General features: G+C 37.1%; 1 protein-coding gene across 1 annotated transcript in view; it reads left to right on the top strand.

The window, feature by feature from the left end:
• Positions 1-23,243, top strand: part of OSBPL10 (oxysterol binding protein like 10) — a 115,505-nt gene that overhangs the window by 27,079 nt on the left and 65,183 nt on the right. The window contains 3 exon segments of the mRNA XM_040550450.1: positions 7,901-8,076; positions 9,511-9,590; positions 19,219-19,410. Coding sequence (XP_040406384.1) covers positions 7,901-8,076; positions 9,511-9,590; positions 19,219-19,410 — 448 coding nt within the window.

Below are 23,243 nucleotides of genomic sequence, written 5' to 3'. Positions count from 1 at the left end.
AACAGATGCATGATTTTTAAGCCTATTATTTTCCCTAAAATGCAACCCCTAAGCAACTCCATTTGAAATTCAAAAACTAGTATTAATATATTTATACCTACTGTTATCTCTTTTTACTTAAATAAAATTTGGGCATCATACTTGCCCACACGTTTGCTGACAGTGTAGAATTTCAGACTGCTGAACTGGGGGAGGTAATTGGCAGGGGAACCCAAAGCTGACGAACTGATGAGCTCCCTAGTAGCAACTGTAGTTTCTGCAGATGGCAAGTGACATTTTGGTTCATAAAGTGGGCTTACTTGGACGTTTAGAAATTGACTATGACTTGACAAAGCAATAAAGATTTATTTATGACAAAACAACCTGTCCATCTATCAGCTGTGGATAATACTTCCTCTATTTCTCATCTTCATTTTAGATGTAAAACACTTCTGAAAGTATATAGCAAATTGCAGTTCAGCTTGATTAGTATGCAATTATAATAATGCAGAGAAATGACTTTTAAAAATCCAGTTTTATTCAAATGTTCAAAATATTCAGATGTTCAAAGTCAGTAAACTTTTTAATGAATACTGCAATTTTTACATTTTATGTTAGAAAACTATAAATTGAATAACCTCAATGAATAAAGGATGCTAAACAGTTACTGAAATGTGAGATTTCCCAACCACCATTCTTTGAATGATAACTTCAGAGGTAATTTTTAATGGTAAATTCCTTGATTATGGAAAGTGTATGCCAGACGTTAAATTCATTGGCATGAATAATTCCATTAATCTTAGGTCTTAAAAGAGGGGAAAAAAAGAGTAAAGTAGTTGCATAAATGTCTCCAAGATGGCCTAACAAGGTACAGCTTCCTAAAAATGAAATATTTCTATGACATCTCATTCAGTCACTGGAACCATAAACTTTGCTTTTCTTTGACGCAGTCGTTTACTTTCTATCGTATAATTCTTATTAACCGTTTTTTTTTTTTTTTTTTTTTTTTTTTTTTTAGGCAAGTAACAGTGCTAGAGAAGGTGATGTTGCATGTCAGGGTTTTAAATCAGAGTAAAGACTTTGTGCTGTATCAAGTCAAGGTATTTTATCTGAACAATTTGCAAAATAAAAAGTAGATTGTAAAGTCTGTATCGTGAGACTTCAGGAGAAGGTGTGTCTGGGGAAGAGCTAAAGTAGAGCTTAGAGAGAAAAGTTCGTTCCTCTGTCCATCAGTGAGAAAGTAAATGGAAAAAAGTCTCCAAAAAGCTGAAACCAGCTGTCCTGCTGTAGAAACCAAGCATGCCTCTCCATCCAGAAGTAGCTGCTGGGTTGGGTCATTTTACTACGAAGAAGCATGTCATTGTTTGGAGATTATGGAAGATTTTGTCTTTAGATAAAGGGTTTGTCTATGGTACCATGCAGTAGCTGTATGAGTTTTAAACAGATTACCCTCGGGATTAGACACAGACTAGCTATGAAGCATAGATTCCAGTGTAGACAAGATTATGAACCGAGGGAAGTAATTAATCCAAGTTGCCTTTCCAAAGGCGGGATGAGGCTTTGTCAGATTGAGAAACATCCATAATTGAACCTCTGACTGGGATTGCTGTTGTCCAATTGCAAAAGTCTGTTATATATTTAAAAACAAACAAACAAACCCCAAATCTCCATCATGTTATAAATTCAAACTAAAAATTGTACAAAATCTGGACCAGAAAAATGATTTAGCCGGGGAGGAAGGGTGTGGGGAGAATTCAAATCGATAAAAATATATTGCACAATGGAAAGAACTAGTAGTATTACCTTGAAAACAAATTGGGATTACAGAGTATTGAAAATATATTTTCAGATAGTTGGTTAGTTTCTGGGATGTGTTCAGAATAAGAGGAGAAAAGAATGCTGCTATTTTAAGAGATGTTTTTCTGCTAGGAGCATACCTCTGTGCACTGCAGACGTGCGTCTGAAAGCTTCAGTGGGCAGCGCACCATGTTATGGATGTACAGCTGAATGCTGAAATGCCTAAAATGTTGTGATTTTTAATTTTTTTTAAGTGTGCATTTCCATATGAGAATACTGAAATGCTTCATTTAACTGGAAATGTGAAAATGATATTTCCTAAAACCAGTGAGGTGAGTAAATTGTATGGGAAATGCTCATATCATGAGCTTCTGATAGTTTGGGGTGGTTTTGGATTGCCCCAAACTGGGGCAGTGTTGGAAACCTAAAAACTTTCTCACGGAAAACTGTACAGCTGTTGTCTTTTGACAGGCTCTTGAGGGTAGACCATTGTTGTCTCCTGACACACCACCAGCATTTTATCATTACTTAAACCGCAGTTACTGCTTTTTAAGTTCTTTCTGAATGGGGAACTAAAAGGTAAACTTCCCTTTGTTCACTATAAAAAAAAAAAAAAAGCTCATAATAGCAAACAAAAAATCCAGTTGAAATAGTTAATTTGTACAGTGTTTGAGTCTCTTTTTTCCCCACCGGGAATTTAGAAAGCAAGATGGCTGTGTTTCTTAATGCATCATAGTTGTTCTGCTTGACCTTGTTTTTATTTGTTGTTTCTGTTTTTCAAAAGCAATGGCTGTCAATGTGAATGGATAAAGGGGGTAGGAATGAAATTTAGGAGAATTAAAATTAAGACAGGTAGTTAGAGAATTCAGAAGAGCTGGGTTTTAATCTGAAAGCAATGGTTTTGAAATATGGCAAATAAAATAGAAATAAAGCATCATCATCTGGCTATTTGAACTAGCTCAGGAATAACTTAAAAAAAATTCTAGCAGTGTCAGACTTTTACTTGCTAGAACAGCAATAAAATTCCCATTTGCTGAGTGTGGCTGAATATTTGGTCTTGTAATTGATATCTGTCGGTAAAGCATCTGGATCTGGTTGATGTACTCAGCTGTGAGGCATTTGTGGATAATGAGAGGTTAAATGTTTGAAAATACCCCATCATATCTAGCAGACAGTAATGCAAGCTACCTCTTCCATTCACTTGTTACGTAGCGTACCTCTAGATGGTGGGCATGCTTTCATCAATCAGTTGAATTTAAGGTAATTCAGGAGCAAAATGTAGAAATGTAATCAGTTCGTTTTGTTATGTTGCCTGCTGTGGATGAGGGGGACATCTCAGGGTTAATCCCATGATAGCAGATTAACTGCAGATTGGGTTTCTCTGCTGCTGAAATGGCCGGGAGGAGAACAGAAGGGCTGCAGTGAGGTCTGTGGCAGGCACCCTGCCGGAACGGGATCGGGGGAATAGCCGCGGTGCATCCCAGGAGCTTGAGGGAAACTGGCAAGCTGGAGGCTGGGCCGGAGGAGCAGGAAGCTGCTGTTCTCCGAATAGATTTAAGGTTAAAGCAAGAAATCCATTCTTCGAGACTTCTCTTTTGTGAAATGGTCTGCTTTTGCTTGCTTGCAAGTTTATGTATCTGCTTTGAACAATGCTTAAGTAGCGTTGATTTGTTAGAGCAATAAATCGATAGTGCTCCAGCTCATCTTTAGGTGGCCTCTTTTAATGAATCTTATTAATAAAAATCAGTGATTTTTATCTGATTTTGGCATAAGAAAAAAAACTAAGCTTTATTTTGGCAGTGTGTGCCAGTAGCAGTTATTTCTTGGTCTCTCTGTGGCGCTCGTTGTTCCTGTCTGCTGTCAGATAACTCAGCTCTGCTACCCCCTGCCTGGCTGTTCTCTTAACAGTATAGTAAAGTTTTTGTCAACGTTAATCTGTTAGTTAATTACAGAAATACAGTGTCCTGGGTAAATGTGTGCTCTGTGAGCAAGCTCAGTGAAGTAATAGAGGATAAGGTGGCAAGATTAATCAGTTCTAGAGAAGTTAATGCTGTTATTTCCCTGGTGTGCAGGACAAACGGCTTCTGGAACTCAAGTTAAAAGATAGCCCCGTTCTTTTGATACAGTTCAATCAGGCTCCTAAAATGGGACATGTACCACTCTTTCTCTTCCATCCTGCTTTATATATAGCTTTTCCATCTTCAGCTAATGAAAGAATCTGGTCTCCATTTCTCCTGTGTTTTTGTGATGGTCTTAACTGGATCATCATTTGTTCTCTGGCAGGAGAAAATGTTTTTGGAAGCTCTTTCTGTTTCTTTTATCTTTTTCAGATTTTTTTTTTCTTCCCGTGGAAGTCTCACACCGCTTGATTCAAACATTTAATTCCTGATTCCTTCTCCTGGCTCCTTTCTATCCTGTTAAAGTTTTTCAAAGTGCATTATCCCCCTGCTTCTGTTTGAGTCTATAGTTGCCTGTGCAGTTTCCTCCTATCTATCTTTTTTTTTTTTTTTTTTGAGATACTGCTGCCTGAAAGGTGAAGAGGAGCGTTGTGCATCCACCCATAACTCTCGCAAAGGAAATACTTGTTTCCTTGTAACATAAACAAGGTCATGGTCAGGATAGATGACTTTGAAGAAAGAGTTCCTGAGCTGTTGGCCTCTCCAAAATCACAGGAAAGCTATTTTGTTGACACAGCCAGTTTTTGTTGAGCAGTCAGGACTTCTGTTTCTACAGTTGATTCTGTTTTTCTCCTATGGCTTTCAAAGTTGGCAGGCGTAGAACCTGATTCATCTGAGACAACAAGGAAGGCAGGGTAGGTACTTGGAGAGGGCAATGTGGAGGCTTGTGAAAACTGGTTACTTTTTTTCCCGTTTAGGATTACTGCTGGAGTTGTACTGAAAATGTGCTGCATACTTTTACAGGCAGCTAAGACATCACTGCAGGCACTGAAAAACTGAAGGCCAATGGTAATGTTCTGTTTTTCTGGGACTATACATAAAATAGGTTATGGTTGGCTAGGAGGTCAAATTAACGCTTCTGCTGTAGGTGTGATGACAAGGGTGTGGAAGGATGCCATCTTTGTGTATGCGGAATTGCAAAAGTTGTCACTAGTGTAGGATGTCATTATACGGGTAAAGGTGTATTCTGTACTTGCATGGCTGCTTTCCTTCTCTGGGGAAGCTTTATGGCAATGCAAAGCACGTTTTTGTGGAGCTTATGTTCATTCTGGGAGTGCTTTGCTGGTCTAGTGCGCAAAGATTTCTGAGTTGAAGTGCTCGTAGTGTGGATGTAGCTTAATAGACTCTATTCTAATAGACTCAAAGGATCTTTTTTGCTTGGACTTGATAGGAAAGATTTTTAATTTTTCAATTTTTATTTTTTTTCTTTATTGTTGTTGCTTTTCCTAATTGTGGAGCTGTACTGCAGTAAGCAGAATGATGACTCACAGCATAGTAATTGATAAAACATGGCCTGATAACAAGGCTGAAATAAGTGGAACAGTAAAGGACAACACAATTATCATGAGGATTTCCACAAGCTCAGAATGGACTTGACTGTGTATGAAGCCTGGACTTTGCTACACCCAAAGGAACTGAAAACTGAAAATTTGTCAGTTGGATGGAGAGAAACACTTGCTCTAGGGTCAAGCAAAGGTATTTTCAGAGGCACAGCATCACTTCTGTCTATTCCTAAAACAGATAAGGTAAAACTGAGGATAAGTGAAATGAAAATGTACTATGAAATGTACAGTCAGACTTTTTGATCATGTTTTCCAATTCTGCTGTTTTCACCCACAGTTAAGTGCATCATCTCTCCCTACAGAGTGATCAGAAGAGGAAAAAATGCTTTGTAAGTGGGAAAGCAGTATTGTAAAATCATTTAAAAGCCAACCAAAACATGAAGGTTATGGACTGGTATAATAAAAGGCAGTAAGATAATCTTCTGAAATTTTAGCAATTCCTGTTCAGGGCCTCCTTATGTTTAACACTACCGTTGAAAACATTGTGGTGGTTGGCATTCAGCTTGCTATTAGCTGTAGTCCTTTTTTATGTTGTGAAGGTAAACTCTGTAAAGAGAAGGTGAAAAGATGTTTCATGGTTACAGAAGAGAGGGTTTCCATTTGTTAAGTGAGGGAAAGGATGCAGAGAGCGCTTACGGAGATTTGTGAGATGGAGTCAGGGCAGAAGTGAGGGTTAATGATACAGTAGCTTAAAGTTATTTGGGACGGGTTGTTAATGTGTGAATAATTTATAGTGAAAATGATCTTTGTTCTGTTGTGGAGGCAGTAGAGAGTTCTGAATAAAGGTTGGTAAAAGAAGTTTGCCCAACCAAAATGTCTGAAGCTCTATAAGTCTTAGGCAATGATTGCTTGCATCAAGCCCAGGCTCATTTGATGTGAAAAAAGAGAAGCAGGAAAGAACACCAAGAACCTCAGTAGGCTGTGAAGACAGTCCTGGAAATATTCCGTGAGGGAAACCTTAGTGGTGTTCTTCATATGGGGATATTGAAAAAGGGCTGAGACGGAACGATGCTTTCAAGACAAAATAGTAACCTGAGCAGCTCTGGGGTATGCGAAGTTACAGAAGTCTGATTAGTCACCGTTTCTGAAATACTGTACACAAATTCATATGAACTGTCCCATCTACAGGATCAACAGCAAGTAATGTGTTCTGAATGTCCATGTTAGTGGTATTAGTCAATTTGTTAGGGCTGTTCTTTTTAGTGGGAACTAAGTGGGTAGGTCATATTTGTGTCATATTCACTCTAGTCTGTGGAGAACCACAAATGATCCTACCAGCTGGCTTACTGTGGAATGGCTTGTGTTTGTCAAAATGGAGTGAGTGAAGCCTGGAGCAGGGTGAGGCTGGTTGTTTGCTCTTCAGCAAGAGGAGACCATTGCCCCTTCCCAACAGAGCTGTGTTGGAGCAAAACTTCAGCACCTTACAAACAAGCCATGTTGTTTGGCTTAGTTAGTTTAAAGACGAATAAGGACTCTGATTTTTGTGTACATTTGTTTCTAAATGTATTCTCTTTATATTATGTGAAGCATTTGCTTTCACTGTTTCAACCTCCCAAGGTTTTGCTTGGAATCCTACAAAAAATGTTCCAAGAATAACCAATTTAAAAATTAGATGATCTTCCAACTCGGTATCTTCCACTTATGGTTTATTTGCTTAGTCCATCACTTGTCTCTGTCAGTACAGAACAATGTACTGGAAAAGTTTTTAGGCGCTTTCTACTCTTGAACTTCCTGTGCTCTCCATCCATCAGTGCTTCCGTTTCTCTTTCTCCTCAATGTACTGTGATTCTGAATAACTACTTTTATTTTTTATTTTTTAGATCTTTTATTTATTTCTATTATTATTTTAAAAAATAAATGATTATTAAAGTATAAATTTTATTGTTTATTTTATTCTTTATTTTATTCCTCTTTGTGATTACTGTTTTTTAACTGGCCGAATGTTTCCTTCTCCTAAATATGTGATCAGCAGTAATTTTTTTTTTCCTTGTTAGAACTTGTTAGCAGAGTGACCACGTGGAATTTAGACTTCTGTTTCTCTCTCCTCCTAGTTGTTTTCCTGTAGGTGGTCATTTTGTGCTTCGTACCTGGTGTTTAATGGGATCTGAATGTTCATTTCCCTTTGTCAGTTTTCAAAATTACAATCATAACATCTGCATGTGAAGTATGATCACAGAAGTGAAAATACTATGCCTTTACTTGTGCTCATCCTTCTGCAAAGATAGCGTTGCCTTTTCAAAAGTCTAGTTGTGGAGAATTAGCATATATATCAAGGTTATAAATGCAATAAAGAAAACATCAAAAAAGAAACTGTCTCATACATCTTCTGTGCAATCTCTTTAGTGAACACCTCCCTTCCTTATTTTTATGTATTGTGTGAACCTCACCATTAATCTGAAAGAAACACGCATTTCTTTCAGAAACATGCCCTTAAAAAAACAACTAATCAAAATAACAGTACCTTATTAAATTTAGTGATTACCAAAGGTGACTTTAACCTAATTTGTTTGTGATCTTGATTTAAGATTGATTTGTGCTCATCTAAGTAAATGCATGAAAAACCCTGTAACAGAAAAATTATATGATTGCAATTTCTTTGAACAGGTACTTTGTGCTGGACTTTGAGACGGGGATTCTGCAGTATTTTGTGAATGAACAAAGTAAAAACCAGAAGCCTCGAGGAACCTTGTCTTTAGCTGGAGCTATAATATCACCCAGTGACGAAGTGCCACACATGCTGGTGGTCTACTCTGCTAACGGAGAGATATTTAAGTTGAGAGGTACAGTGCTGCTTAAAGTACCACCTGAGTTGTTCTCCCTTTCTTGCTTGTGTCTCTTCTCTCATTTCTCTCTTAATTCCCTGTACTGTCAGAAAGTAGGGGCTTTATGGCTGTATTGTTCCATACTACACTATAGAACACAATGAAACAGTAATCTGAAATTAAGTATGTGTGAATTTCCAACATACAGGCTTTCAGGGCTGGCAGATACCTCAAGATACGTTCTATAAAAGCTGTTAGAGTGCCACGTTGATTGTACAGTGTATCTACTTAGCTTCTGAAGGAAGGAGGAGCTGTTTTCATTGCTGTCCACATCATAGCATTTCAATTCTAACATTGTTCTCCTGTGCCACCATGCTGTTGATAAAGTGCAGTGATGAATCTGCTGATGGGTTGGAGAAGGGAAGATGTCAGTGGAAAGCTGTTAAGATACTCTGTTCTTGGAATAATTTAACATACTTTTATATTAAAAGTTTACCTTCCTTTGTTCCCAAATACTATAAAGCTATAGGTTATGTAAAAGTTACTTCTGAAGAAAAAAAATATAAAAAAATGATTGTAAAGTATTTTCAGTATGGTTGATTGATGTAGATACATTCATATTAAACTAGCTCATAGACAAATTAAAAATAAAAAAGGTGGCATGTAATACAGTGTTACAAAAGTTCAAAATGACATTAGTTTTATTCTGACCAGTTTCAATTGGCTAAGCAGGACTCCCTTTGGTAGAGCTATAGAAGTGTGAATGAAGAGGTGTTATCACTTTATATGCAGAACCAAAACACAGAAGCAAACAAAGACTGTCTGTAAATATGTTCTGGAATTTGTACAGTTAGAAATCATGAACACTTGTGGTTTGTTGTCATGCTTTGCCACCCACTTGAGATTGTCAAACACTTACAATTTGCTGTTTTTAATTTAGACAGATATATGAAGTTGACTAAATTCAATAAATAATTTTTATGATGAGTCAATAACCATCAAGATATTTAATAGCAGAGGAAGTAGAAGAAAATACTGAAATTATCCACTTCTGTACTGATATTGTTAATTAGGACTACTATATTAGTGTTTTTGTTTTGTTCTTTTAAAAAAAGACTCGCCTGAGTAATATTTATTAAAATTATAAAGGAGCCACCTGATACAGAGTGCAGAAAACTTTATCAATGCTTTTTAAACTTGTTTTTCAAATACTGTTTGGGGGACGTGTTTTTCATTCTTGTACCTTTCAGTGGCATGTGAATGACATACAGGTTTAAAGAGAGATTTAGTTGAACTCTGTTAGAAAAGAAGGACTGAAGTATCTGGGGAACTGGTAGCTTGTCTGGTAGCTGATTGACAGCCTGAGTGTAGGGGTTTCACAGATCTAAATGCATTAAAAAAAAAAGTATCAGTTCACTTGTGATCCCCTGCATTCTCTTGGTTTTGTTCTAGCTGCTGATGCAAAGGAGAAACAATACTGGATCACTCAGCTTCGATCCTGTGCCAAACATCACAAGGAAGGTAATTCTAAGGTAAATAATTAAGAGGGAGAAGTAAGTACTATGTTTGAGGTGGTGTAGGTGTAGAACAGCATAATCTGGGTGATAGAGTGGTTGCCATACTTTGTGAGTTCATGGTTCGAGATTTATGAATAAAAGCAGCAAGTTGTAATTCCTTGTTAGCTAGAACAGGCTTCTTTAAGTCAATTGAGCTTTCTTAATAAATAAACGTTGTCCAATTCATGGGAAATTTATGAAGTTCATTAGGTGACTATGTAGTCAATAGGTGGTTATTGAAAGGTTGGGTCAGCCATTCAGTAATAAATACCTGTGTAGTGCCCTGATTAGTATTTAAAGTGCTAACTAATATTAGTTTTATTTAATTTTGTAAGATTTAATGGCTCTTACTATAGAAACATCAGGTAGGTATTAGCAATGGTCAGTTTTACAATATCTTTACCAAATCTGAAAGAGGCCATCATATGAAGATTAATATTATTCTCTTTACAAGTGATGTCTGAATTTTTGTCGTCAAAACAGACAAGTATTTTGGACAAGTACTTTAAAAATAGCAGAATGATGAGTGGAGGGTGTTCCCTGCCTCCAAGTAGAAATGACATCAATCTGTTTAAATTAGAATGCCCTTTGAAGGTGGAAGGGATTACAAAACACATTGGGGAACAGGTCATTATTGTATTTATTTTGTGCGTTCTTTTAGCATTAATACTAAATATCACTTAAAAAAAAAACAAAACAACAACCATCCTGTTCTCACCTTCAGTCTTTTTAAACACTTCTAATGACATCTTTGCAATAATGAAGAAAGACAAATTGTTTGCTATATAAATAAAGAAATAAGTGCATATAACTGCAGGTGGAAAGGACTTCTGCCTGCTCAGCCCCCAAGATGTTGAGAATATTGATTATATGTTAACTGAACAACTGGATGGTATTTTTAAGAGACCAACATTCACTGAAGTGTCTGAAGTAAAATAAAAGCTTTTTCTTCTTCTTTTTGAGTGATGATGACTTGTCAGGAAGCAATTCTAGTTACATAAAAGCCTTTTCTGAGGAGAATAAATAACGTCAATGTTTCAGTAGTCTCTTTCCATTCTTATGCTGGACAGTTAAATATTGTTTTTATATAACTGTGGCCCAGTACTATTCACAATGTATTTTGTTCATATATACCCTATGTAATGCCATCATGTTCCCTAATAACAATATCCTACAATAATTTTCATAATCTATTTGCAAAACATATGTGTTCCTTTACTGAAGTTCTTCTGAACTCCTGCAGGTGTAAGCAGCCATGTAGTGAAATCTGAAACTGTCTTTTATCCCCTTCTTGTATAGTTAGTTATATGTTGTGTTTTTATTTCATAGATCAGTTTTTATAGTACGCTAATAACATTGGCATTCTGTAAATAGAAATGCTGTAATGTTTATACTTCAAATAAGCTTGTTTGGGATTTCTTTGTATGCTTCTATTTGAGTCAAATAAAGCAAAATACTATTCAGGAAGAGTTTTCAAGAAAAAAGTTTTTGCCTTTGATGTTTTTTCATTTCTTGCATGGCAATGTTACTGTATGACTTGCAGTCTTTAAAACTTTTGTTGGGGACTGGAATGGTAGAGGACATTAAGCAGAGTAGTGGAAAAAAACCAAAGCTGTGTGAAAATGTTGCTTGCATACTAATGTCTAAATATGGTCCAAAGGTGAGCTATACAACTGACAAGCATATATAAGACAAGCTAAGCCTGTCACTTTATTTTAATTAAATTTTACATCTTAATGATAAAAAAAAAAAAGTAGTAAAAGGATAATGTTCTCTGGCAAATAATGCCCATACTGTAGGATAGTTTTAATGTTCTCAGTATTCCCATACAAATTTCATTTTGCTTAATTACAGAATGCTCAGCCTCCACAGAGTGCCAAATCACACTGTACTGGAAGAAGTCATCTGTGTCTGGATAGGATTGCTGTTTTGTGTTTGTGTGTGTGTGTGTTTTTAAGACTATGTTAAGTCAATTTGATTGTCTAAGTCTTAATTAAAAGTGTTAGTCAAATTGGAATTCAGAGAGAAAATGAATTCAAGAAGTAGTAGCCCTATACGTGATTTTTCCGGTAACTTTCAAGGATAATTTTATATCCATGAATTTTTCAAAAGCTCATTTATTTTTGTTTCATATCCCTTCTTCTTCACTGTTTTTGATGGTGGCTGTAAAACCACTTCTAAATACACAGAGAGAGCTTTTTATACCAGCTCTTAATTTCAGCATATGTATCAGTTGCTGGATTGGCATGTAACCCTTGTATTTCTCAGCATGTATCAGGAACATAGTAGGGAACAGAAACCTTTATCTTGTGACGTAGCTTGTGTCTTGAATTGTGGTGAGATGGAAACTTTCAGCTTAGGTTTGTGCTAGAATAAAGAGGTAGGTGATTCCTTGTTCCAGCTTCTGGCTCTGAGCTGGCCAGTGAGCTGCTAAAAGTGGATGGTGTGATTTCACGTTTCACTTCAACCCATCTGCTGATTCCCTGCAGCTATACAAGGCAGTCCAATTCCCTTCCTTCTGCTGCCACCTTTGGTGCAGGCTATGTTGTGTTTCTGGCTTGTAGTAGCTTGGGCATCAAACAGCAAAAGCCCCATCCTGCTAAAAAGTACTTGGTTCCCCAACTGGCTCATTGAGGAATCAGATGAATGTTGATATAAGGGAAGCTGGAGATGTGATTCTACTTCCAGCAGCACCACAGAGTAAAGCCCTCCTGGATGGAGAATGGCTAAAATGGATCCGGCCAAAAACTATCTTTACTCTGGTTTAGTTTCAGGCTTTATGTTTAAAACTGAGCCAACGTGGTGACTGCTTGTCTCTGTGAGGGACTGTCCTGCTCTCTTTCCCCTCAAGCAGTGTTTCTGGTGCCTGTTATAACCATCATCAGACCCTTTGGAGAGACAGTTTGGTGAGCTAGCTAAAGGAGCAGAAAATTGTGTATATCACAGAATCATTTAGGTTGAAAAAGACCTTTAAGATCATCTAGTCCAACCTTTAAGTTAACACTGCCAAGTCCACCATTAAACCACGTCACTAAGCTCTATATCTAGATGTTTTTTGAAGGCCTCAAGGGATGAAGACTCAACTGCTTCCCTGGGCAGCCTGTTCCAATACTTCACAACCATTGCAGTGAAGAAGATTTTCCTAATATCCAACCTAAACCTCCCCTGGCACAACTTAAGGCCATTTCCTCTTGTCTTATCACTTGCTGCTTGGGAGAAGAGACAGATCCCCACCTCGCTATAGCCTCCTTTAGGGTAATTGTAGAGAGTGATAAGGTCTCATCTGAACCTCCTTTTCTTCAGGTTAATCAACCCCAGCTCCCTCAGCCACTCCTCATAAGACTTGTTCTCTAGACCCTTCACCAGCTTTGTTGCCCTTCTTTGTGCCTGTGTTTCTGTCTCTCTTTTGATTTAACAACCTGAACTCATTGCCATTAGGCTCAAATGGGCCTCAGAGCCAGTGTGGAGAGATGGTGGAGAATGAAGACCGCAACTGCAGTAGCATTTTCTCAGTAATTGTAATTGCCTGGAAGTTACTTTTCTTAAATCATTGAGGCAGATGAGTACTTTTTCTCCACAGCTGAAAAAATGGCCCTCATGGATCTTTGGGGACCCCTCTTCAGTTTCTTGAGTTTCTTCTTGCCTTTAGTAATGAATGGCCATGGAGTTGTCTTTCACTTTCTAAATAGATTATTCACTGAGTTTTTTTAACGTGCACAAGATAACTTTCCAGAAAGCCAGACTAGTGAAAGTTTCAAGCTTTGATTCTTAACATTGAACCTTTTCCCTTTTTTGAGGAAGTTTACTCTTCCTTCCTTTGGTATGCTTTTCCACTTCCTCTATTTCTTGACCTGTAGAAGCCAAATAAAGTATGGTGCTTCTAATTAAAATGTGCTTTGGAAATCCTCACAGTGGTGAGGCTGAGAAGGACGTATTGCTAGGCTGTGGATGTGTGTTTGACACTTTTTTTTTTCCTCTCCTTGGGAGCTGCATGAAGATAGTTGCTCACATCTCTGGTTTCAAAATCTTTCTACAAAAAAAGGGAAAAAAAGTGAAGTCAGTTTAGAGTTGAACATGAATATGCTTAAATGATTCTTGACAAATACAAGACTTTTATGAGCATTTGTAGTCCTATGCTTAAAAGGAGACAAATGTATCACCTTACCTAAAGATGATAAAGCACACTAATAATCTGTCAGAAAAGTTAGTGCTGTAGATGGAGCTTTACACAAATGGGCAAAGCATATCATAAGCTGGTCCCTTTGCAACGCTCCAGTTTGGATGTTATGTAGATTCAGTCGTTTGAGCTTTAATATTTCTGAATGATCTGAATGTAAACTAAACAGATCTGTGTATATTTATCTTCAGTATTTGCTTGCTTGGGATGCATTGGAAAAGATGTAGATAGGAATTAAAATACTGAATGGTGGTGTCTCAGTTGTAATTACTTTCTGACAGTGTGTGGCTTCTCGTTGCTCTAAAGTTGTACACAGGGATTGGTGCTGTGCTATATAGATATGCAGAGGAGTAAAGGAATGTCATTTCAGTATTTATTATTCCTGTATAAAACATCTGTGGCACAGTGCCTGTGAAGGAGATGACGATTATCATCCATAAACAGATATGACAAATCACTTCAGAAATTAGTTTACTGATCTCTGGAACATTGCATTTACTTTTGAAAATAAACAAAACTGTTTGCTTCTGGTAAATGGTGGAAAACACTTCAGCTTCTCTGTGAAGAGAAGGAACAGTCTCCAGGGAAAATGTCACGAAACATTAGTATAGTTTGGGCTTACTGTACTACAGTTACATTATTTTAATTGTTGGGGTTTGGGGTATCCGAATGGAAGCATTCCATATGTCACTTGTTTTTAAATCTTGGAGATGGACAATGAATTAAAATAAAGATCTTAACCCAAGTCTGTGTTAGCTAGGCATATTTTAGGTAGTTTTAGTTCATAAAGTAAGGACGAATTCAAGTTACAAATTACTTTTTTATTGTCTCCTTTATTTTTCTTTTATTGGATTCATTTTATTAGCAGGCAAGCTGTTGGAGCTATGGTAAAGTGTAGCCTCAGGAAAGAGCATTTCTAATCCCTCTTGGATGCTTCAGCTTGTGGGCTTCTTGACTCATTATTGGCACCATGAATTACTAATTGTTGAAGAGCTGATGTCTTCCTTTCATTAGTCTTTTCATTATTTTCTTTTTCAATGCGCAAACCAGAAAGCAGAAGGACCAAAGGAAACCAGATATGATAATAGAGGTCCAGATCAGTCATACAAGCAGTGCTAGGGGGAAGAGCAGGAAATTAGGAGTAAAGCTCTGTCTGTTACTGTCATTGCTTTGATTTCCTGGGAGAGTGACTTTGGGAAAATGGCTGTTGTAGTATGGTGCGTAATTAGATTGCTTTTAGCTATGGAAAACATCATGTTGGCTTTAACGTTTTTAACAAAAAATGAAGAAATTTGATTTTTACACAGCTGTGTGTCTAAATGCAGAAGAGATGCCTTCCATTCCCAGTTTTTAATTTGGAGAAGTTCTGCAAAAGAAGAGTCAAGTATTTGGCTGGAGTAGAGGTGTTGACAATGTGTTGTAAAATTTGAAAGTACTTAAAGGGCTGAGTATGTCAGTCCAGGAGAGGTCTCTTCTGGAATTGACAGGAAGAATCTGGCAGAAAGAATTAGCTGCCACCCCTATATCCTTCGGATGAACAGGCACAGCTCTGCTGCTGGTCCAGTTGTCTGGGCTGGGTCTGGTGCTTCCAGCACCGAGGAGTGGAGCCCCACTTCAAAAGGCTTTTTGAGTGGTTGTAGAAACTGTCTACTGCAAACATTTGTCCACATTTTGTATGTTACTAGTTTTTGCATCTCCAAGTGCTTCCCCCTTACTAGCATTAATTCCTTGCAGTTTTGTGTCATTTCAGTCAGTGTTCAGGTTTTGCCCCAGTCTCATTGGTTGGTGAGGGTATGGCAAAGAAGAATGGTTTCATCTACGTTGGAATTTTATATTTATCTTGGGGACTTGCCTAGGGCTAGCTTTATGGGTAGCCGGAGGTCCTAGTGTAGAGTTCATCTCGGTTTTGTATTTTTGGTACATCCTCTAACGAATAATGCCAAATCAGATGTGAGAGGACTTGTATAGTGGGCTGGTAGAGTTTTATGGCACACTGCTTGGAAAAACAGGGTTACTAAATGGAAGTAAGGTGTAAAGGGACAGAAAATGAAGAGGTGAGGAAAACTTACAGACCTGTAGGAGCCATTCAAACCAATGTATTTGGCTCTGATATTTGGCACAGGCTGTGGCTGTATGTGCTGATTCTAGATGGCTAATCTTTCTGACTCGGTGTGCTGTATAGGATTGATAACGATCTTGTGGTGAGGAGAGGTCTCTAGGACAGGCTCACTGGCAGAGGTGAGCTCTCTCTAGAGATCCCATAGCACTGTTGTAGGACAAGGCTTTCAGCTAAACACCAGGCACACCTGGCAGTGTGACATGTTCAGCCCTTGCTGGTTCGTGAAATTGTATACGTAGAGATTTGGGGTTACCTATGGTTGCTGTAGCAGGACAGCCTTCCTCAGTACCACTTGCTACTGAAACTACAGATGGGCTGGTCTTCCTGATTCTCTCTTCTGTTCCACTGCTTCCCAAACTCCATGCCCTAAATGAATGTCCACCACCAACAGCTGTTTCAAGCTGCCACATGCCTTTACAAAACATAACGAAAAGTTGCCATAATGGCACTCTGGTCCCACAGACTGTTCAGTCTGCTTCAGGTCACAGTTTAAGAGTGTAGCTGATGTAGCCCAGTGACTTCGTATGCACTACAACAAATCTTGCAGTAAAAAAAACTAACCTGGATTGAGAGAGTTCTAAAATGATGGGCGTACCTGTTTTTTGGAAATGTCTTTGTTACTTATCTGTGATACAAAGATAATTAAAAAAAATGCAGCTAGCTGGCAGCTTTTGTACTAATGGTGCAGTATCAAATGTATGACTCCCAAAGGTTTAAGTATGGTTTGGTGAAGGGCATATTGTGTTAGGTAACACTGTCAAAGAAAATGGGAGGTGTGAGCTGCAGTCTGGGGGGTCTGGGAGCACTTTGAGTCTGTTGTGATCTGTAGGTGAGCTGCAAGCAGTTCTCTGCAGTTTGAAACAACGTCTTGAAGCAAAGTAGCATTGAATTGCAAAATAACATAATTGTTACAGGTATTAACTTGAAATACATGTATAGGTCAATTCATGAATGTTTTTCAAAATGTGCAAGTTACATGAGATAACTCTGACAGCTATTTTTTTCTGAAAGCTATTTTTCTCCTACCATTCCTTCCTGATTCTGTGTTTAAAGAGAAACAATGCATGGCTTTTTCCATATTTGTTTTATATTACTTTTATTATTCACAGATCTGTAACTTATTTTTCCCCCAAAGAAAATCAAAATGTAATAAAACTCAACTTCTCAGAGCATGTTGTTTTCCTTAACATGAAACTAATGGATAGGCTCACTGTTTTAAATTGCTGCTGTTCTATGTTTTATGATCAGTTTAGCTATATGAAGGTAGCAGTCATGGTTTTTTAATATTGTGATTGCGTGATACTAGAACCTCAGCGATCCTCGGAAGATTCCATTCTAAAAATAACTTTTATTAAACTGGAGGATAAGTTTATCTTATGCTGAAAAATGAAATTATTATATTCTTTCTCTGCACCCAAAATTTCATTTAAGAGTATTCTCATGCTAGTCAATTTAGAAAAGAAAAAACAGTAAGTATATTCTGCTATCATACTAGGGATAACCTTTTTCTGTGAAACTTATTTAAAAAGGAAATTGAGTCACATCCAGTTTCCCTCAACCCCTTCTCCCAAATATCTCTTCCTCTGTTATTTTAAACTGTAGTTAAGTCTAAACAATGCTATTTCAAATGGAAGATGAATTTAAAAAAAGGCAAACTTCTGTGCCCTTAGAACAAATTCTACCCCCATGCCATATAGATATCTTTTGCCTTAGAGTCAAATCCAGTTTCAATGCAGTTGTAAATTATCAGACAGAATGGATAGTTTTATAAATGCCTGATTCTGCGGATGGCTGTTATTATAATCTTAATAGTTATGGTAGCAAAGAATGCAAAAACAGAGTCAGATCATCACTCTTGGAAGTGTTTGTCAATGTAAATCCAGGCCACTGGAATAATGCTTTTTTCTTTGAGTACTCAGTATGTCTGCAGTAGCAGCTCTTCACATACTGAGACTCTGATATCCCATTTTTAAAAAAACTTACAATGCCTCAAAAAGTCTAAAGTCTAATTTGGGGGTGGGTGGCAGGGGGAACACAGAACATATTTCAGTTTTCCATCTTGTTAGTGCTAGATACTCTGCCTAATCATCTACAGGCAGTGTACTGGTAACATAATGCGTGACTTTAATTCCAGTGCTAGCTGGAGCTTGGCCACCTTGCATTTAATTTTTTTTTAAATGAAATAACTACAGAATTGCAAAGCTTGAGAGTGACTTGAAAGGGATAGGCAGAGAGTTTGTACTCAAATAATACTTCTGTGCTCTTGCCATTAGACTTAACAGTAGTCCCCCACGCTCACAGTAACTCTCAGAAATATTGAAAGCTGCCATCATTACTTGTGCAGAGTTTGTAGGAGAGATGAAATGGTTTTTCACCCGCAGTGCTGTGTATTTACCTCACTTTCTTAAAGTGCTACTAAATGTCACTCTCTGAATTGGTTTGTGTTTTATGAGGTAGGAATTATTCTGTTTCAATTTTAAACTTGCAGGTGCAATTGGCAGTTTAAATAGAAGAGAAAAGCCTTTTTATATTGCACTTATATGTGATATGTCACAGTGTTCTAATGCATATCGGAGCTTGACTGTGGAAAACAAACCGAGGTAGCAACATCGATAAATGATTGAAGAGCTTTCTTCATTCCTATCTAATGTTCAGACTAAATTTATAGGTTGTATGTAAAGAGTATTTATGTTGCAGACTCTGGAGATTTATTTTTAGCCTTTTTTGTATTTACTGTTCATCCCAAGATTACTCCAAAACCTGTTTACAGTTCAAGCCATGTTTTGGTTCAGACTGTAATGTTAAATTGGTGTGTGGATTGGCCTTGCCAAAATTCCAGCTCTGTTCACGGTCAAAAGACAGCACTGTACTGTTTCAGATGTTCATCAGGTAAAAGCATTAAATTTTTTTTTCTTCCTTGCTTTTCACACTAAACCATTTGACAAATTACAGGTCAGTGAGTTCATTAAAGATATTCGTGGTGGCATTGTTTTAATCTGTCTTCAAAATCCTTTGTATCTTTCTTAAAAAGTATGGTTGTAGGAATTTTAACAGCATGTTAATATATAGGAGTTTGTGGAGATTTTTGAGGAGGCCAGTTTCAGACAATCCAAGAAACAAAGGCAGTTGCCTCATGCTTCTGAGAAGATCCTGGCTGAGCAATGTGGATGGGAATAAATCGGTCCTGAGCACTTAGATTTCCAGGTTCAGGTTTGTGAGGAAAGTAGAACAGCGCAAACCTGTAGCCTGAACTGCAGATTATTTTTGTGTAAAGGTTGCTAATACCAGCATTCTGTTGCGTCTTCTAGAGCGTTTCATCCTCACGAAGTAGAAGCTCATCTCTGCTTCCACCTGGGACAGCTAATTCTGCATCTCCTAGTGGCCAGAAGTATATGAATCAAAGTGGGCCAACTGTTGTTACCATTACCCATCACAAATCACCTGCAGCTGCCAGAAGAGCTAAGAGCCAGCGTTCTGGTCAACTCCATGAAGTCAGAGAGGTAAGAGATACAAATCTGCTGTAACTTTTTATTTTGCTTTAGAATCAGCAATGCAGTGTGACAAGTCAATAGTTCTCTTTGTTTCCTAATCTGTTTGACTGCTTTGTTTTGATCCCTTTTCTGAGCAAAAGGCTCTCTTTAGTTCTGGTTCAGCTTGAGGTCTGGTGTGCACAGGCTTTTTATGCTGATGTTAAGATGGCTGTGTGCAAATGCATTGAAAGATCAAGTAGGTTGGCCATAGCTCCCAGACTTTGCAATGGTGCTTCGATGCTGGAGAAACATCTCTTTGAAGCTGCATGCAGCAAAACCTTTCCAATTGGAAAGAGGACTGTAAAGGATTTAAATGTAGAAAGAAAAAACCCAACAACTTGAATGAGTCTGATGAGTGAGTGTGAAAGAAGGCACAGCTCCTCCACTCAGCAGGTTGTTTCTATATGGCTATGGTCTTGACTTTGTTGTCAATTTTCTATTGTTGGCCCTGTGATGGAAGAATGCTTTGTTCATGTTAAACAGATGAAAAGCAAAGAAGAAAGTATATTTCCTTCAATGTATGGTTTACCAGAGTTTAGAAAGTATAACTTCTATCCTGATTTAAGTCTGTGTTCTAGAAACAAAAATAGTATGAGAGTTTTAATCTTAAGTAGTAGGGCACACATTCACAGAGTTCACTTTCATCTTTTTGCATCTCTTGTAATTTTTGCTTTGTCTGAACTTCTTGCTATTTTCTAATAGTGCCTTTTTAAGTCCCCCTCCCACCCTTTTCACCAAAGAAACTGCTGGCAGCCTAACTGCTTTAAAGCATTCTTTTAACACATTGGTTTAAAATGTCTGCCCCAATCCTTTAATATGCAGTCCTTTAATTTACAATCTGAAGAATGTCCTTTTAAGTCCTTGAATGAAATCGAGAACTTTTAGTAAGAATTTGAATAAATTATCTTAGTATGTTCTGACATTGAGGATTCAGATTACACATCCTGATGAAGAATGGTTGTTTTTTATTCTAGTAACATTAAAAGTGAGAACTTCCCTTGTATTCTGTATTGTATTAACAATGCTCATTCCCTGCTCTGGAGAGCGCGCTGATTGTCACCCGCATTAACTATATTACAGAAAACACACGTCTGTTTGTTTTTCATGAGCATATCTTGCTTTTGCCTACCAGTCATCTCCCCCAAGTTGTTTCTACCTTACTAAATGTATTTGTTCTCTTAGGTTGAATCCAGAGAGTGCCTTACTTCTCTTAATAAAATAAACAGTGGGAGTTGTAGCAGCTTTGTGGAATGAAGCTGGTTGAGGCTGAAAGGAATTGAAAAATAGAGAATTAGTATGTGTGCAGTTCATAATAAGTTGGAAAGAGACAAAATCAACAAATGCACAGAACTACATTTAGGAAGGCAGAAACAAATACTAGTCTAAAGTAAAACACAGAATAAGCGGCTAGGTGTCATCTCTACAGAAAAGGCCTGGTGGTTGCTGACTCATTTGTTTGCAGACTGTTGCAATGTGATGTCATTGCTAAAAGGTAAATATGACAGGATTTTAATCTGTAATCATAGCAGATGATAATTTACCTATATTTAATGTGAGTCACACCTCAGCTGGAGCACTGCCTCTGTGAGAACAGGTTAGAGGGCAACAATATACATTTTAGATACAAAACATACAGTAATGTTTGAAAGCTTAAAAGAAATTAGTATTTTTCAGAGAAAGAAAATGAAACTAAGTTAAACATAAGATTTTATTAGGAGGTATGTGAAGTTTACCTTCTGTGCACTGAATTTTTTATTCTTTATTTTTTTCCTGCTTTTTAAAGAAGAACATGTTGGAGTCAAAAATCAGTCTCTCTGCCTTCTTTCCCAGTCTCTAAGAAATGGCTGTGTGACTGATCCTCTTTCCATCTTGTGAAAAGATAAGAATCTCTTTGTCTGATTCCTTAGTCTGGAAAGATTTCATTTCAATGACATGTTCTGTGTATTTCCTTCTCACCTGTTTTCAAGAGCAGATGTGACAGACTTGGGTTTATTTTGCCTGCTTTTTCAGGGCATGTTCTTGTTCCTTATGACTTGATGGTGACTGTTTGACTTACCCTCCTTTGTTAAATTTATGAATAAAGAGATGGAGCCAGAGGCATTCACAAAACTGCACTTAAATCCCTTTTAGTCCTTTTTTATCAGAGGAGAAATAAGAACTAAAAGCACAAAAACAACCCCCCCCTTCTTTTCAACACCCAAATCTTTGCTTTTTGTTTGGAATTTGGTATGATTTGGATGAAGGGACAGGACTGCAAAAGGTTTATAGATCTTTGTTAGTGCTCTCCTTACAGAATGAAGTAACTGAAGCTTTGACATCCAAATAAGCCTTTTTTAATGTACTACAAATAGGACTATGTTAACAAATCTTATATATGCAGTAGTTGAATCAATGGAAAGAGTTGATATACTTCTGGTAAATGGGAAGAAGCATTTTTTGTTTTGTTTTGTTTTTTCGGGGGAGTAGTATTTTAAACAATGTTATGGTAATACTACAACTTTATATATGAGACCTGTGAAAAACAGGAATGCTGCAAAAGGGTAATTCTTCACTTGGGTCATATGGTCTTCATTACCGTGTGTAACATCCCTGGAAAGTGCTGAAATTGAAATCGCTGCTCAATTCTGGACCAACTTGTCTTGATTTGACCATGTTATTTGCAAACAGTGAAGTGCATCTTCATGTTGCAAATTGGACAAATGTACTCGTATATTTGACATATTGCAGTGATATTTGCTAATACTTGATTGTTCTTTTCCCATTTATGTTCATAGTAAAAATTAACAATAGATTATTTTCTGCTGTTGTCGGTTATGGCTGACTTAACTTTTTCTAAGGCAGTGTAGAGAACTGTAGTGTAAAAAAGCATCATAGCAAAAGGTCTAATTAGAACTGAACTGATGTGCAAAATTTCATAGTTGTAAAAGTGACCTTATAGGTCCCCAAAATGACACATGCAGCATTTCTGTTCTGAAATTACAATTTTTCAAAATGAAAAATTAGAGCCTTTTTTCAGAATTTTGGTGAGTTTAAATTAAGCATGGATATGGAGCTTTTGGCTGCTATAAAAGCTTTAATATTCAGAATACTTTTTCATAGCATTGAGTTGAAAAGGAGCTAAGGAACATTGTTTTTTATTATGATTTTTTTTTAAGATTTAAAATAATATTCTCTTAAATGAGATTTTTGCTTCTATTAACTTGATGTTAATAGTTCACTCCATACTGATTTATGAAATGCTCTGTCAAAAATATAACTTACCATATGTTAATTTGGAAGAACTGATGTACTATGTATTGCGTTTTATGCAGAATTATTCCAGATCCTACCTCTTTATTTGGGCCATAATTTATCAGTAAAAGAGTGCTTCCAACTGATTTTTAGTAAGTGATTTTATGGTAAACTAATTGTGTGTGGTCTTGAAATTGCATTCTGTTTTTTAAACTATGCATATTATTTTCCTCATGGCAATTTGTGGTAGAAGAGTTATACTTGCAGAATTCTTTACTGTAGGCAGTCAAAATTAGCTGGATCAGAAAGCCATGTGGCTGCATCACCTCGTATTACATTCTAGCTGCCATTGAAGTAGATAATAGCAGCACACTTCATCTTGGAATGGTGTTTATTTTGGCTGAGAGTGATTAGAGTATACCCTCTGCCAGTGTTACCACTGTTGTTAAAGAACCTAGAATTGCAGCTTGTGAATGTTTTGTAGCAACATATGTTATTTACAGAAATACAGAGAAATTAAATAGGATTAACCAAAAAAAAAGTCTAAAGAAATATTTTTTCCATCATTTTAA

The sequence above is a fragment of the Cygnus olor genome, chromosome 2, assembly GCF_009769625.2.
Source record: "Cygnus olor isolate bCygOlo1 chromosome 2, bCygOlo1.pri.v2, whole genome shotgun sequence".
Lineage (NCBI taxonomy): Eukaryota > Metazoa > Chordata > Aves > Anseriformes > Anatidae > Cygnus > Cygnus olor.
This window is presented reverse-complemented; position numbering and strand designations above follow the sequence as displayed.